Below are 15,412 nucleotides of genomic sequence, written 5' to 3'. Positions count from 1 at the left end.
TACTCACATGGAAAAAGAATGAAAAGTGACCCCTGCATACAAAAAAAAGATATAGCCCATAGAAACAAAATTTCTATCAAGTTTCCAATATTTGAAGAATGTTAAGGAATCCTAAGATACAGGGTTTGGAAACCACTACCTTAAATTGCCTAGTCTCAAAATGACCCTCTAAATTAAAAGCTAAAGAAGAGAAAGGATGAATCTAATAATATATTGAGTGCCTGCCAAGTACCAGGCAATTATTTTAAATGTTGAAATAATTCCAACCACAATAAATAAAATTTTCTAGGTATCCTAAAGAAAAAAAAGTAAATTGGTTATTACATGGCATTAATAATTGAGCTATATCTCCCCCCTTGAAATGCCTGGGCAGATATAATTTTGTAGTTTTTACTGTGAAACATGAAATCTGCCTTTGCAATAACTAGACCCATGTGCTCTTGACTTTGAACTCCTCTCTCTTTTTAGAAGGCACATTTCTCCCTGAGAATAGGCATGGCTGCATTGTCTCCTTGTAGAAAACACCCTTGCACCCAAGTGCCAAGTCAAACCTCCATAATGCAGCACTTTGTTTGGAATTAGATAAGGAAAGCAGTGATGCCAAGAACAACTAAAGATTTTTAAGTAAACACTTTTCAGTAACCTGTCCTGCAGGGATGATAAAATGAAGCTTGAGATAGCTCCTCTGTAAGCAGTCTATAACTATATAAGTTAAGTTATAGGCTGAAATAATTATAGCCTAATGAAGTAAGCCTTTGAAATCAAGTGCAGAAATTGTAAGGAAATTTTTTGAATGGTACACACTCTTAGTAGCAGCTAAACACGTGATAAGGATAATTTTATCAATTATTTTCAGAATATGGATTTTCTACCTTGTCCTTGAAACATAAAGTTGGTAAATCTTTAACAAGGTCCATAGTACATGATGATTTGTAATGATTAGAATGTGACAGAGTGGGGTTATTAAGTACTGAGCAAGCGTTATACATCAGGATCGATACTAATGGGGAGAGGAAAAAATAACATGTGTTCTAAAAGAAGGGAAACAGAAATTGCTACATGTATTTTTGCTTTGATTACCAGCATTTTTCAAGAAACAGCGTTTCATTATAAAAGATAAAAGTCTCATCAGAGAGGGAGGAGTTTTGGGAAAAGCTGACGAGTAAGTGTATCATGCATAGCTGAATAAAAATCATTAACACTTTTCATCTTGGTTATTAGAAATAATTAAATATCTTAAATGCTCTACTAAAATACTTTTATAAGCACTACATAAAAATACACAATTCTTGGGCCGGCCATCGTGGCTCAGCAGGCAGAGTTCTCACTTGCCGTGCCAGAGACCCGGGTTCGATTTCCCTGTGCCTGCCCATGCATTAAAAAAAGAAAATACACAACTCTCCTAGCCTCAGGCCCCAGGTGAGTTTCTATTAGTAGGAATTCCATTTCTCTCCCAGCTGCTTTTAATTAGGCAAAGAGAACTATCCAATTCCTATTTACACTTTCGTTTCACAAGTTTGAGCATTTGTAAATTGCAGAGTTCTGATTCCACTATGGTTTCAGAATTCTACACACTCCATGTACTTCTGAGATCCTTCTTTCATTATCTGTACCAGTCAGGTTCCTGGAAGGAAATAGATGGCACACTCAAACTGGGAAATTGAATTTTCTTAAAGTGTGGACAGGCTTTAGGGAAATAAGAAATTTTGCAACATTCCCAAGGTTAGCAACAGATGGGTTGATACCCCTTAACCTAGAGGAGCAAGGAAGAGAGAGACACTGCATAGAGAACTCCACCTGATAGGACCTGTGGGCTTTAGTAGAGGACTCAGTCAACCATGGCACCCAGACATGGAGGCAGCCAAATGAACAACTGCCCCACTCTTACTCTCTCTCTTCCTCCTCTCCCGTCTCCTGCTGTTACTTTGCATTGGCCAAACTTAGCCAGGAGCTAAAGGACAAGGGACCCCACCATGCAGGCAGCCGATCAGTCTGTATGTGTTCCTCCCACAGCACAAACTAGGGGAAACAGGGGAGAGAGAATCTAGAGGGGGAAATGGAAAATATCTGGCACCTATTGTTTACAGAGCAACTGTCACCATTACAGAATCACCATCAGGTATAATATTACACAAAGATAACCTGGCAGGTCTCTGGCTTCTATTAGCCAAAATTGATTCTATTCAGAAATAGTTGTTCTCTATCTTTACCTCTCCCTATCTTTACTCCTCTGTCTTTACTTCTTGTATCAGGACATCAGCGTGCTTCATTTTGGAAATAATTGCTGTGTTTCTTTGGCACTAAGCTAAGTGCTGGAGTTACAAAGATGGGCAAGATATGGTGGTCCCTGCTCTAACAAACCGTACTGCTTTCTTTCTAAACCAGATTCTTAGCATTTGAATTCAAAGTTGTCTCAGCTCTTTGTGATCTGGAAATTTCTATATTAGCATATGCTGATACATTCTGTTAACCAGCTGTGTGCTGTATGCTAACTCAGGGATATATAAGGGGTACCTGCTTCGGACATGTTCACCTAGTGCAGTAAGTCCTAGTCCTCCAACTTTAGTGTGCTTAGCAATTATTTGAATTCCTGTTATGAATATAGATTCCACTTCCTACCCCCACCCCCACCCCATCCCCAGATTCTTTTAGTGGATTTTAGGAATCTGTATTTTAACACGCAGTTCAGATGATTATTCTGGTAGAGGTGGTCTTCAACTCTGGCTTGAGAAATGATAGTATAGTGGGAAGATGAATTATATTATGAGGTATGCTACTGCCTAAGCCAGGTCATACATTTAGTTATTCCCAAATGGCAGTTAATAGAGACATTTAGTTTTATTGGTAAGGTTAATTAAATTAATCAATTCTAAGATGGAGCACATGGCATTTAAATGAAAAATTTTGAAACGCTTTGCACAAACACAGGCAAACATAGGCATATACACACACACATACAGCATTTGTGTGCTATTGCCACGATATTCTCAATCACTGTAGCACATCTTTTTTTCTTTTTTTATTAATTTTTAAATTAAAAAAATATATAACAAACTAACACAAACATTCTTAACTTATGATCATTCCTTTATATATATAATCAGTAATTCACAATATCATCATATAGTTGCATATTCATCATCATGATCATTTCTTAGAACATTTGCATTAATTCAGAAAAAGAAATAAAAAAACAACAAAAAAATTCATACATACCATATCCCTTACCCCTCCCTTTCATTGATCACTAGCATTTCAATCTAAATTTATTTTAACATTTGTTCCCCCTATTACTTATTTTTATTCCATATGTTTTATTCGTCTGTTGATAAAGTGGATAAAAGGGGCATCAGACACAAGGTTTTCACAATCACACAGTCACATTGTGAAAGCTATATCATTTACAATCATCTTCAAGAAACGTGGCTACTGGAACACAGCTCTACATTTTCAGGCAGTTCCCTCCAGCCTCTCCATTACATCTTGACTAACAAGGTGATATCTATTTAATGCGTAAGAATAACCTCCAGGATAACCTTTTGACTCAACTCTGTTTGGAATCTCTCAGCCATTGACACTTTATTTTGTCTCATTTCACTATTCCCCATTTGGTCGAGAAGGTTTTCTCAATCCCTGGATGCTGAGTCTCATCTCATTCTAGGATTTCTGTCCCACATTGCCAGGAAGGTCCACACCCCTGGGAGTCATATCCCACGTAGACGGGGCAGGGCAGTGAGTTTACTTGTTGTGTTGGCTGACTGTGGCACATCTTAAAATGGGACGGTCACATTTTAAACAGCTTCCTCAGTGGTTTATGAACTTGGTGCACTGAGACCTTCTTAAAATTAGTCTAATATCATAAAATGTGTACTTTCCAGATGCATCAAGTTGATTGAGACTTGTTCTTTTTTTTTAACCAGTTCTTTGCATGTATTGACAATTTAGAAAAATGTCTTGGTGTTCAAATTTTAAACAAGATGTTTTAAACCATCAAATCTTCCCTTAACAGTCTTTCACAGTCATCACTATTGACTATTGTCTGGATTAGTTCTGATTCACAGGTGCAGTGGTTGCCGAGAATTGAAAGTAAATTATTAAGTAGAATTTCTGCTGAAAATACTGTTGATACATACCATAGTGTTTAGTTACAATGTCTTATTTTTTAGGGTGCTTTATATTTTGTATTTATATTTCGCCTCTCAAACTTAACTATATATGCTTATTAGTTAATTCTGTCCAAAGAATTGTTGTTAGATGTACTGACTGTAAACATCTAGGTATAGAGTTGGCATTAGCTTGAATAAATTTACCTTACCAAATTAAGCATTGATGTTTGGTAGTCCACGTTCAACTTTTACAAGAGAAGGATTTACCACTTTTTATAAAAGCCATTTTCATTTTGTTATTTGACCCAGTTGATTGTGCATATGCTCTATTTAATAAACATTTATTAGGTGACTAAACCTACAACTATTTAAAATATACCTGAAAGGCTGCTGTGCACAAAAAACTTACTTGAATAGATAGAACATCATTTAAAGTCAAGTAGCATCTTTCTTACCTAATAGTTCACTGTCTATTCTCGGGGTTGATGTATATTTATATATGTTTTTGTATCTCACAAAATTATTCATATTCCGTTATTAGTTTTTTAACATAGAAAACTTGGAGAAGGCCGTTTTGTTTACACTGAACCCTTCACATCTCCCTACCTCATTTCTTGCTACTCTGTGATTCAGATTTTATACTTTAACCCCCATACCACAAGTAATTTCCCCCACACATGCTGCTTTCACTCCCTGCCTTTTCCTATCCTGTTCTCTCTGCCTAGATACATGCCCTCTTTTTCTTCCTCCTTCATGCTCACCGTTCTCTGTCACCTAGCTCCTGCTTATCTATTTTTTAAATTGTGGTAACATATATATTATAAAATTTGCCATTTTAACCATTTTTAAATACACAATACAGTGGCATTAACTGCATTTACAATGTTGTGGTACCATCACCACCATCCATTACCAAGACTTTCTCATCACCCCAAACAGAAACTCTGCATCTATTAAGCAATAGCTCCCCAGCCCCTGTTAATCTCTAATTTACTTTGTATCTCTGTGAATTTGCTTATTCTAGATATTTTGTGTAAGTAGAATCATGCCTTATTTGTTCTTTTCTATCTGGTTTATTTTACCCAGCCTTTTTTTTTTTTTTCTATGCTGGATGATGGGGGTCACAGTTCATTCTTTTTCCATGTGACTATCCTGTTATTGCAGCACCATTGTTGAAATATTTTGGGGGGGACATGGGGGAGCACATGGGCCAGTTATCAAACCCAGGTCTCCTGCATAGCAGGCAAGAATCTACCATGAACAACTCTTGCACTCCCTCAGCCTAATATTTTTAAGGTTTATCTATGTTGTAGCAAATATCAGTACTTCATTCCTTTTTATGGATGAATAATAATCCATTGTATGGTTCTACCACGTTTTGTTTATCCATCCATCCGTCATGAACACTTGAGTTGCTTCCAGCTTATGGCTATTGTGAATAATGCTGCTATGAACAAAGGTGTACATGGATCTCTTTGAGTTCCTTTTAGAATTCTTTGTTGTTTCTTGTTCATCTTTCAAGAGTCAGTTGATTACCACTTTCTCAGCCTTCCATGCCTTCCCTCTCCCTTATCACTGGATGAATGTCACTACTCTCCACCTCCCCACACTTATTAGTATGCACTTACTACTGTTTTAACCATTTGTCTCGCATACTAGTTATGAGAAGAAAGAAAGTGCCAATTTCACTTGATAGCTGGCTTCCCCAGTACTGACTCAGAGATTCACTGACTGATAAATAACCCCCTGCTGCTCTCAATCCAGTGTCTGCCCCATGACTTACCCGGGCGTGTGTTTGAAATCATTGTCTGTCCTCGGAATTTTAACAACTATGCCCATCTCTTCCAATCAGTGGTCTTGTGTCTAGTAGAACAGTTTTAGCTGCTCTGAAGGATACCTGTGTGTGTCTTTGATGGCGCTCTCTCCAAAGCAAATCTCATTTGTTTCACAAGCCTAATAGGCCATCCAAAGCCATGCCCCACCCCCACATTTTAAAAAAACTATTGAGCTATTTTTATTAAATATTTTATTAAATAAAATAGTTTTTATTAAACTTAATTTTATTTGTTTAGATTTGTTTGATAACCCCAGTGTCAAGCATAGTGTCTTGCACATAGTAGATGCTTTGTAAAATGTTCAAATGAATGATTGAAGGGGTGAATTAGTTAATTATGTGATAGTAATGGTTCATATTTATAACATTCAGAATAATTTTTAATTTCCTCTAAGATTGCTTTAAAATTACTCCAGATTCTTGTTATGCTATAACTTCTTTGGCATGGAATTAAGACTCTTCAGGTCTCTTTGATCCCATCCACGATTAACAGAGTGTTCTCATTGTGTATTTACATCCACGGTATGGACACATGACATTCTAGTGGGAACAATGGTAGTGTTTCATAGAAAATTTACATTTCTCTTTGAAAACATTTCTCTAGTAAAGAACAGGAGAGGCCCAATGATTAGTCTGTGACTTAAGATTAAGAAAAAAAATTTTAATGGAAAAATAGTTTGCCATTATTTTTCATTATCTGAAGAATGTGTTGGCTGTAGAGTGTTCTGAGAAATTGGATGATCTAAGAATTCTTCCATGTCTACTCCAGTCCCTGATAATATTAGCATTCCTGATAATGAAGGTGTTCAATAAATACTTATTAGCAGTGTCTTTAATCTAAAATACACAAGAAATGCAAGGCTTTGATAAAGGGACTCTTAATTAATCCATTTCCCTACATCAAGGAAAGCCAGTTTCCCATCCCACCCCCACCTCCCTATATTTGGCAATGCCTGGAAACATTTTTGATTGTCACAACTGGGGGAGGGAGTGGTCCTGCTGGCACTGGTAGGTAGAGGCCAAGGAGGCCTTCAATGCACGGGATAGCCCCCAACAAAGAATTTCCAACCCAAAATGTCAATAATGTCACTATAGAGAAACCGTGTTATAAAAGCTAAGTGGTAATCAAGACATTGTGGTATTGGCACTTGGATAGACATTAGATCAGTGGAACAGAATAGAAAGACCAGAAACAGGCCGATGCATATATGATCAGTTGATTTTTACAGAGATTCAAAGGCAGCACAAACCACGGAGAAAGGATCAAATGGTGCTATAGCAATTTGACACCCATATGCCAAAAACAACAACAGCCCTCAACCTATACATCACACCATGTTCAGAATTATCTCAAAATGTTTCAATGACCTAAGTTTAAAATGTAAACTTATAAGACTTCTAGAAGAAAATATAGGAGAAAATGTTTGTGAACTTTAGTTAAAGATTTCTTGGATATAACATATAAAGCACAGTCCCTATAATAAAAACTTGATAAATTGGACTTTATCGGAACTTAAAATTTCTAATCTTCAAAGACATAGTTAAGAAAATCCAGAGTCAAGCTACAGATTGGAAGAATTGCATACTTGATAAAGGGCTTCTCAGAACTTAATAAAAAGAAAATAAAAATCATGGTAGAAAAGCAAACCAAAGCTTTGGAGAGACACTTCATCAAAGATATGCAGAATGCCAAAGAAGCACGTAAGAATTTACTTAATATCACTGATGAAACCCCATTCAAATGTGCTTCAATAAAGGTCAAGTATTAGCTCCTGTTAGGAAATTCTGTAGCACTATAGACATCAAGGGTTGCTTTTTGCCAGAGGTATGGGGGTTTCTTCACTCAGTCAGGCAGGCCCCTTTCGTGGCTATGAGAAGGATGCCAGCCCCAGTCAAAACCCCTCCTCTGATCTCTGATGGAAGCACTTCTGTCCCAGCATTCCATGTGGAGATCCTAAATCTCACCCTGATTGGTCAGCCTAGGTCACATGCCCCCTCATGATGAAGCAATCACTGGCTCAGAAATAGAATTATACTGATTACTTTAAATCATGCCCTCAACTCTTGAGCTGTGGGAAGCTTAGCTTCCATCCAAGTTCAATAGCTTTATGAAAGCAGGGTAGCTATTTCAATGAAGAATTTCCCAGGAAAAGAAAGGCCCTAGGTGAGGCAGACACAGTATCTACCTTCTACATTTCACCTCTGAATTGCTGAGATGTTTAATTTGGGTTGAAGTCATATGCTTAGTAGCAATCCATGTCTCAGCATTGTCACCATTCCTCAGAAAGGGGAGAAATATATATATATATATATATATATATATATATATAATCTTTATAAAAAAGATCTAGGGGGTGGGTAATGGTGGCCCAGTGGCAGAATTCTCGTCTGCCATGCCGGAGACCTGAATTCAATTCCCAGACCCTGCCCATGTTAAAAAAAAAAAAAAAAGATCTAGGAATATAAATTGAAAAGCTATTTATGTCAGTTTTTTCCATGCAGGTAGCTACCACCCAGTCACTGCACTATGGCCTATTTCATTTTCGCTTGTAAACATAATTGAAAATGGCTCCTGAGTAAAAGGACTTAGCAAGAAGTTGTTGGAAGCATGGACACCAAGCTTTAAGAATATTGTACATTTTGGAGTCACCTATATATTATTTTCCTTCTAGCTCCCTTACCAGTTATGTATTCTGCAAGAAATCCGATGTTCCATTTGCACCTTCATAATGTTCTTTTCTGACTAGGATGTGCTGATGGAACTTCTAGAGCAGTGCGCAGATGGACTCTGGAAGGCTGAACGCTATGAGCTGATTGCTGACATCTATAAACTCATCATCCCCATTTATGAGAAGCGGAGGGATTTTGAGGTACCAGAGTGGGTTATTTTCTTCCCTTATTTGAGAGAACAGTGGAATGATATATATATTTCAAGACTAACTTTTTCCGTAAGGAGAGGAAGCAGGCCACAGTTCAGTGCTGAACAGGTGGTCTCTATCCCTCTGCATTTACACTAAATGTGACCACCAGTCACCAGCCTGAAAGAAGCATCAGGTAGTGGCACACACTTGGGCACCACCTCTTCACACACCCCAGCATCTCAGACAATCAGGCTTACAACTTTGGTGTTCCACATTGGAAAGGTTGCCATGTTCAGAACCTTATAATAAGTTTCCTCAGAACTCTTCTTCCTCCACCTGTGTTTTAGTTCGCAAGCTGCTGGAATGCAATATGCCCGAAATGGAATGGCTTTAAAAAGGGGAATTTATTAAGTTGCTAGTTTACAGTTCTAAGGCCATGAAGATGTCCAAATTAAGGGAAGATTATAAGAGTGTCCAAATTAAGGCATCCAGGGGAAAGGTACCTTGATTCAAGAAGCTGATGATATTCGGGGTTCTTTCTCAGCTGGAAAGGCACATGGCGATGTCTGCTACCTTTCTCTCCAGGCTTCCTCAGTGGCTTCCCTGGGGCTCAGTCCATTCTGTTGGCTCTGTGGGTTCTGGTTGCTCTGGTTCCTCTCAAGCTTTTTCCAAAATAGTTCCCTCCTAAAGGGCTCCAGTCAGCAACCCCACCTTGAATGGGTGGAAACATAACTCCAAGGAAACCATCTAATCAAAAGTTACCACCCACAGTTGAGTGGGCTACATCTCCATGGAAACAATCAAAAAGTCCCCACCCAGTGTTAGAAAGAACACCATATTTGAAAGAGAATAAACACTCACCTGATTGTGGAGAATAAAAGAATTTATTTGCGTTCTTGCAAGAACAGGTGCCCAACTGAAAAATGGTGGCCAGCATGCTGAGCAATTGAAATCAGTGATATTTATCTTCTAAGCTTAACCCACAGGTCCCTCCCTGTTTCTCTGCTGATTGAATACTCCAGAGCTTATAGCCTGTCCGGATTGTCTAACTAATTCAAATTTCCGATGCAAGGTTCCCACCTTTGATTACGCTTTCTACGCCATTACTTATTTAAACTTGTTTTTACCTATTTGGTGCCAATTCTAGGCTTACATTACAGGTGCTTTCCTTCCCTGCTTACAAGATCAGTTAGAGTTATTCTGCAGCCCTTTCCTGCACCATCTTGTGTGAAAGCTAGACTTAATTTTCTTACACCCAGCAGTATTGAATGAGGATTAAAGAACTTGGTTTTTCTGGGGTAACAACTGATTCAAACTGGCACAACCTGTACAGGGAAATGATTTCCCTTCCATCTTTCCTGGGCTGGCATGGCAGTCCAATTTCTCTCACATGATCACGTATCAAATAGAGTACTAAAAGCAAAGACTAAAAATATTATCATTGAAAAACATTATTGTCTCCTGACAGTTCACATTAACTTGAAAACAGAATTTGCTTACCGTAATGGAGACACTTAGCCTCTTAAAATCTAGGGTTGGTGTTTCTTCATGTGCATGTTGGCCCTTTGGATAGGAGACATTAAAATTCAAAAAATGATCACTGCAAATTGTGTAGTCAAAAATATATTTGTGATATCTTACTCAAACCTAAGAAAACTTCACCTACATAATCACATTTAACTGCTATTTTAAAACTGATTCTGCTGTTTGCAAATGGGAAGAAAGGGATTTTGTTCTAATTTGCAGAGGCTAGCCCATCTGTATGACACACTGCACCGGGCCTACAGCAAAGTGACAGAGGTCATGCACTCAGGTCGCAGGCTCCTGGGGACCTACTTCCGAGTGGCCTTCTTTGGACAGGTGAGCCACATCTCTCCTTTTTGTAGGCTGTCTTAAGTCTTTTTTTTTCTTTTTTTTTTTTAACTCTAAAAGGGTTATATTTTGTAAATTTTCTGCTTTAACTTCTATAAAAGCTATTTGATGAATTTGATGTATTCAGTTTGATTCTTATCTTCCTCAGTAAACTTTCTGCTTTTTCTTTCTTCCTGTCTTTTCTTTGTTACTTTCTAAAGGCAGCGGTAAGTTCTCCCTCCATAAGATACTCTTAGCAGCATCTTTGGTACTTCAGTGTGGTTTGCCAGTTTCCATTTCAGTTCTGTATGTGTATCTGTCTAGTCATTATAAACTCTCCAAAAACAATTAACATTTTATTCCATTTACAGAAATAAATCATCTGTTTCCTTATGTATCTGTACTGCATGTTTTAAACCAAAATTAAGACTTCCTGGTTTCCTTTGTGCCTGTGTATCTTTATCTTTTGTAATACAATATCTCCACAAATTTATTTACCATCATAATAATTCAGAAACCCCATATGGAAGGCTTCATTTAAATATAACATAAATTTTAACCTTCAAATCTCTAACATTATTAAATGGTATAAATTTTCCATTTATTTAGAGTGTGTGGTTTTCTATGAATATTATACATTATATAACCTTAACATATATATATATATATAACCTTAAATTTATTTTGTTATTGTCTTTTATAACTTTATAGCAATACCAGTTTACAGACAGTGAAACAGATGTGGAGGTAATTACAGTAAATGATTAAAAAGCAAATAATGTAGTAAAATGACTGCATCTAAACTCCTAGTTTGATGTGGATTTTTTTGTTTCATGTTAGCCTGCATTTTTTTTTATACACTGTGTTTTTTGCACCATTTTCTCTCTTTCATTTTAGATGAGAAATGTTTTTTTTTTAATTTCAAATATTAACCCCAATGTGGACTTTTCAAATTTCAACCTTTTTCACTTCCCATGCAAGACTGAGCCTTGTATTCAAACAAGATTGGTACTAAAACAGATGATAACTTGTGATAATGAAAACATTTTCTGATCTTGTACTACATGCCTGAGATACTTCTTTTATTGGTAAAGCAAAAAAGAATTTGCACAAACTTCACATAACTTGAAAGTTCTCCATACCTGAATACTTCAGCTTTTACCTGAAAGTCTTGTGTAAAAGGAAACAGTTGGGAACAGGGTTGACTGCGCATTTCTCAGGCCTGGCTCTAGCAAGCTACTGAATCTTTTTATAGCAAATTCTCCTTCTTGGGAATGTGAAACTGGTTTGAATGCCATCATTAGGCTTGACTGAGAGAGCACAGTCTTGATCCCCTGATCTTTTCATTTCATTCAACACTTAATGACAGCATTTTGAATAAGTTTGCAATTTTGTGTTCTTTATCTTTGTACCCAGACTTCACATTATTATCATTTTCTTTCCCATCAGGAAAGCCTGATTAAGTAGGATTTTATTTTAGAATCATTCCCTTTTTTCTTTAACCTTTATAACAAAAAACCCTTCCTGGGTGGTATACCTTGGGCTTGTATTTGAGGATAGATCTAATTGTACTTTATGTCACAGGGATTCTTTGAAGATGAAGATGGAAAGGAGTACATATACAAAGAGCCCAAACTCACGCCTCTGTCGGAAATTTCTCAGAGACTCCTTAAGCTTTACTCAGATAAATTTGGTTCTGAAAATGTCAAAATGATACAAGATTCTGGAAAGGTATGGTCATGTTTGGATAAGTTCTGAAGCAATGTAATATTGTTTTGATTAATTATGTATGGTTGTATGTATGCATGTATTATATATTCATAAATGTGTTAAGGAAAAGAAAAATAAAAATTGAGTGGCCTTATATTTATCTTTTTTCTTAACAGCATTCCTTAGATGTCCTGCATTAAGCAAATCTTTATTTCATAGTTTTAAAAAGCTCTGAATTTACAAAATAATGTCTTAAAAATGTAACATTTTTGGTCCAGATATTTAAAAAGTCTGTAAGAGTAGGAGCCAAGATTCTCTTACTTGCTGCACTTTTCCTCCTGCACTTAGCACAGTATCTGGCACTTAGCACAGTTGGATGTATGGATAGATGTACAGATTGATGGACAGATGAGCCAACCAAGGAAAGAACAAACTAGCTAGTGTGTTTTGCGTGAATGAGATTAACTTTATATTTCAAAAAGCTGTGCTTTGGTATATTGCTCTCATGAAGACCCTTTCTGAACCTGCACATTTTTTCTGTGCATTTATGTGTCGCTCTGCCTTCAGAAATCTCCACGAAGTGGTGTATGTGATACTCAGGCAAAAATAAATCACGTTTCCTACTTCCTATGCTCAGCTTTCCACCAATGCTTCTTTCTCAAGTACACGATTTGGGGGTGATACTTTGTTTCTTTTCTTTCCGCCTCATTGGGAGTTCCCAGTATTTGGGATCTGTTTCCTTGGGCTTTTCATTTTCTATGGAAAAGACTCCATAGAAAGGTGGGTAGGGAGGTAGTATAGAATGGGGAAAGGGATAAACATCTGACTCTGAATTCTGAATGTAGGAGAAGAGAAAAGGCTGATGGTCCATACAGTGGGTTGGCTGTAACAGCAGGAATTTTCGTCTCATGGTTTTGAGGCTAGGAGAAGTCCAACACAGAGGCATCAGCAAGAAAGTGGCTTCTCCCTGAAGACTGTGGTGTTCTGGAACTGTTGGCGATGCTTGGTCCCTGGTTTTCCTGTCAGGTGGTGATGCACGTGGCAGCATCTTCCCCTTTCTCTTCTGAGTTCTGTTGACTTCCAGCTTCTGTCTGTTCCCCATAGCTCTCCCTATCTGTGTGAACCTCATTCTGCTTACAAAGCACTCCACCAGTGCAGATTAAAGTCCATCCTGATTCATTTGGGCCACACCTTAACTGAAGTAACATCTTGAAGAGATCTTCTTTACAGTGTGTCCACACCCACCAGAATGTGAACCAAGACCAAGAACATGGCCAAACTGGGATACACAGTTCTGTCCAACACAGTTCCACTTTTTGGCCTGCAACCTTAACTCCCTGTGACCGCTCAGTGCCCTGCCTTTGCTTTCTGCTGAGACTGGTGGACCTGCTTGGAACATATCCAAATCTGTTTTTCAGAGAACAGCTTTTGCTCTCCTTTGGGGTGGGAACTAAGGGAGGAAACCTGGGGTTCCCCCACTCCAGATAGACACTTGGGGCGCTCACCTTGTTTCAGCCCATACTTCACCCATCACCCTTACCCTAGGGACTACAAGTGCTGGTCTTCCCCAGGCTTCGGAGGATGACCAACTCACTTCTTCTGCTGCACCTCCTCGTGGGCGTGTGGATTGTAACTTCCTCCACTTTGTCAAAACTCCTCCCTGCACCTCTGCCTTCCAAAAATTGTTTGAAATCTTATATCCACTGCTGTTTGCTCTCTTCTTTTATTGCTCCTTGCGAGTTAATTATTTATTGTCATTTTAACAAGAGTTTTACAGAGGAAAGGGGATAAAGTGTTGGTCCATTTTTAGCCAGAAACCTCAGGATAACCTTATTAAGAACTTTGTCCTTCTTAGGTCAAATAACTGAGATCCCATTTGCCTTTTTATCTCTGAATTGAAATTTTTGTGGGGGTTAAATTGTGGTTTTAACAATACAAGCTTTTCTCAGTCAAGGTTCTTATGCATTCTTGTTTCCCCTTGCTAATAGCAGCTAAAAAAATTAACTAAATCTTCTTTCCCCCAAGCACTGATCCTCTATTCCTTCTACTGATAAATATATACAATTTTAAAAATGAAAAGAGTAAGAAACTACCATGGAAAAATAGGCAAGAGTGTTCCATTTTCACACATAAATTTAAAGAAATTTAAGTTTTATACATTTCAACGCAATTATAATAGTTGACCAGATTTTTTTAAAACAGGAATAATAACTTTGTGACTTCATGTATCTTCCTAACTTTTAAAGTTTAAAGTTAAAGTTAAGGCACTTTCACATCTGTTTTTCATATTTCTTCACAAAACTCTGTTCAGTGAATAGTGATACATTTTGATAATTTATTTCAGACCAATAAAACTATCTTGTTCTCATTAATTTTCCTGCCCTTAATATCATCTTCAAACTTAATATCAAAGTTCTCTGCACAACTGTTTCTTCCATGTCCCTTTTTATTGCTCTAGAAGGTTAAATGTAATTAAAATATGCAAAATTGATTTCTATCTCTAATAAATTAGCTTTGTTTCTATATGAAAAATGCATATGCTTAATTTTCTATCATGCCACAGAAATTAGAGCACTACCATTTTTAGAAATGTGGTTTTAAAATCCTTTATATGTTGTTAATCAGAAACTGCACTTATAGTTAGATTAGTCTTAGATTAATCTCTACCTCTACTAGATTAATCTGCGCTGTTCGAATTATAGTTTGGAGGCCTAGTTTTCAAATATCATAAATAAAATACACATTTTTCTCTGTAGATCAAATATATGAAAAGTAGTGGGGAGTTCTTTTAGATTAAACAGAACTAAAGAGATATAACCACCAAATATAAGTTGTGATCTTGGGCAGGCCATGGTGGCTCAGCAGGCAGAGTTCTTGCCTGCCATGCCAGAGACCAGGGTTCGATTCCTGGTGCCTGCCCATGAAAAAAAAAAAATGTGTGATCATTGATTATATTCTGGTTCAAAAATGAACAGCTATGAATGACATTTGGAGACATTTGAGAAAATGTGAATGTAGACTAGGTACATAGGGAATTATTGATTTTTTTT

General features: G+C 37.3%; 1 protein-coding gene across 6 annotated transcripts in view; it reads left to right on the top strand.

The window, feature by feature from the left end:
- Positions 1-15,412, top strand: part of DOCK9 (dedicator of cytokinesis 9) — a 341,474-nt gene that overhangs the window by 298,685 nt on the left and 27,377 nt on the right. For all 6 annotated transcript variants that reach the window (XM_077158579.1, XM_077158575.1, XM_077158574.1 and 3 more), the window contains 3 exons: positions 8,688-8,810; positions 10,548-10,661; positions 12,237-12,383. In XM_077158579.1, the coding sequence (XP_077014694.1) occupies positions 8,688-8,810; positions 10,548-10,661; positions 12,237-12,383 (384 nt within the window). The remainder of the gene's footprint in view (positions 1-8,687; positions 8,811-10,547; positions 10,662-12,236; positions 12,384-15,412) is intronic.

This window comes from Tamandua tetradactyla, chromosome 4 (assembly GCF_023851605.1).
Source record: "Tamandua tetradactyla isolate mTamTet1 chromosome 4, mTamTet1.pri, whole genome shotgun sequence".
NCBI classification, from domain to species: Eukaryota; Metazoa; Chordata; class Mammalia; order Pilosa; family Myrmecophagidae; genus Tamandua; species Tamandua tetradactyla.
The sequence above is the reverse complement of the archived record's forward strand: the minus strand, read 5'-3'. Positions and strand labels throughout refer to the sequence as shown.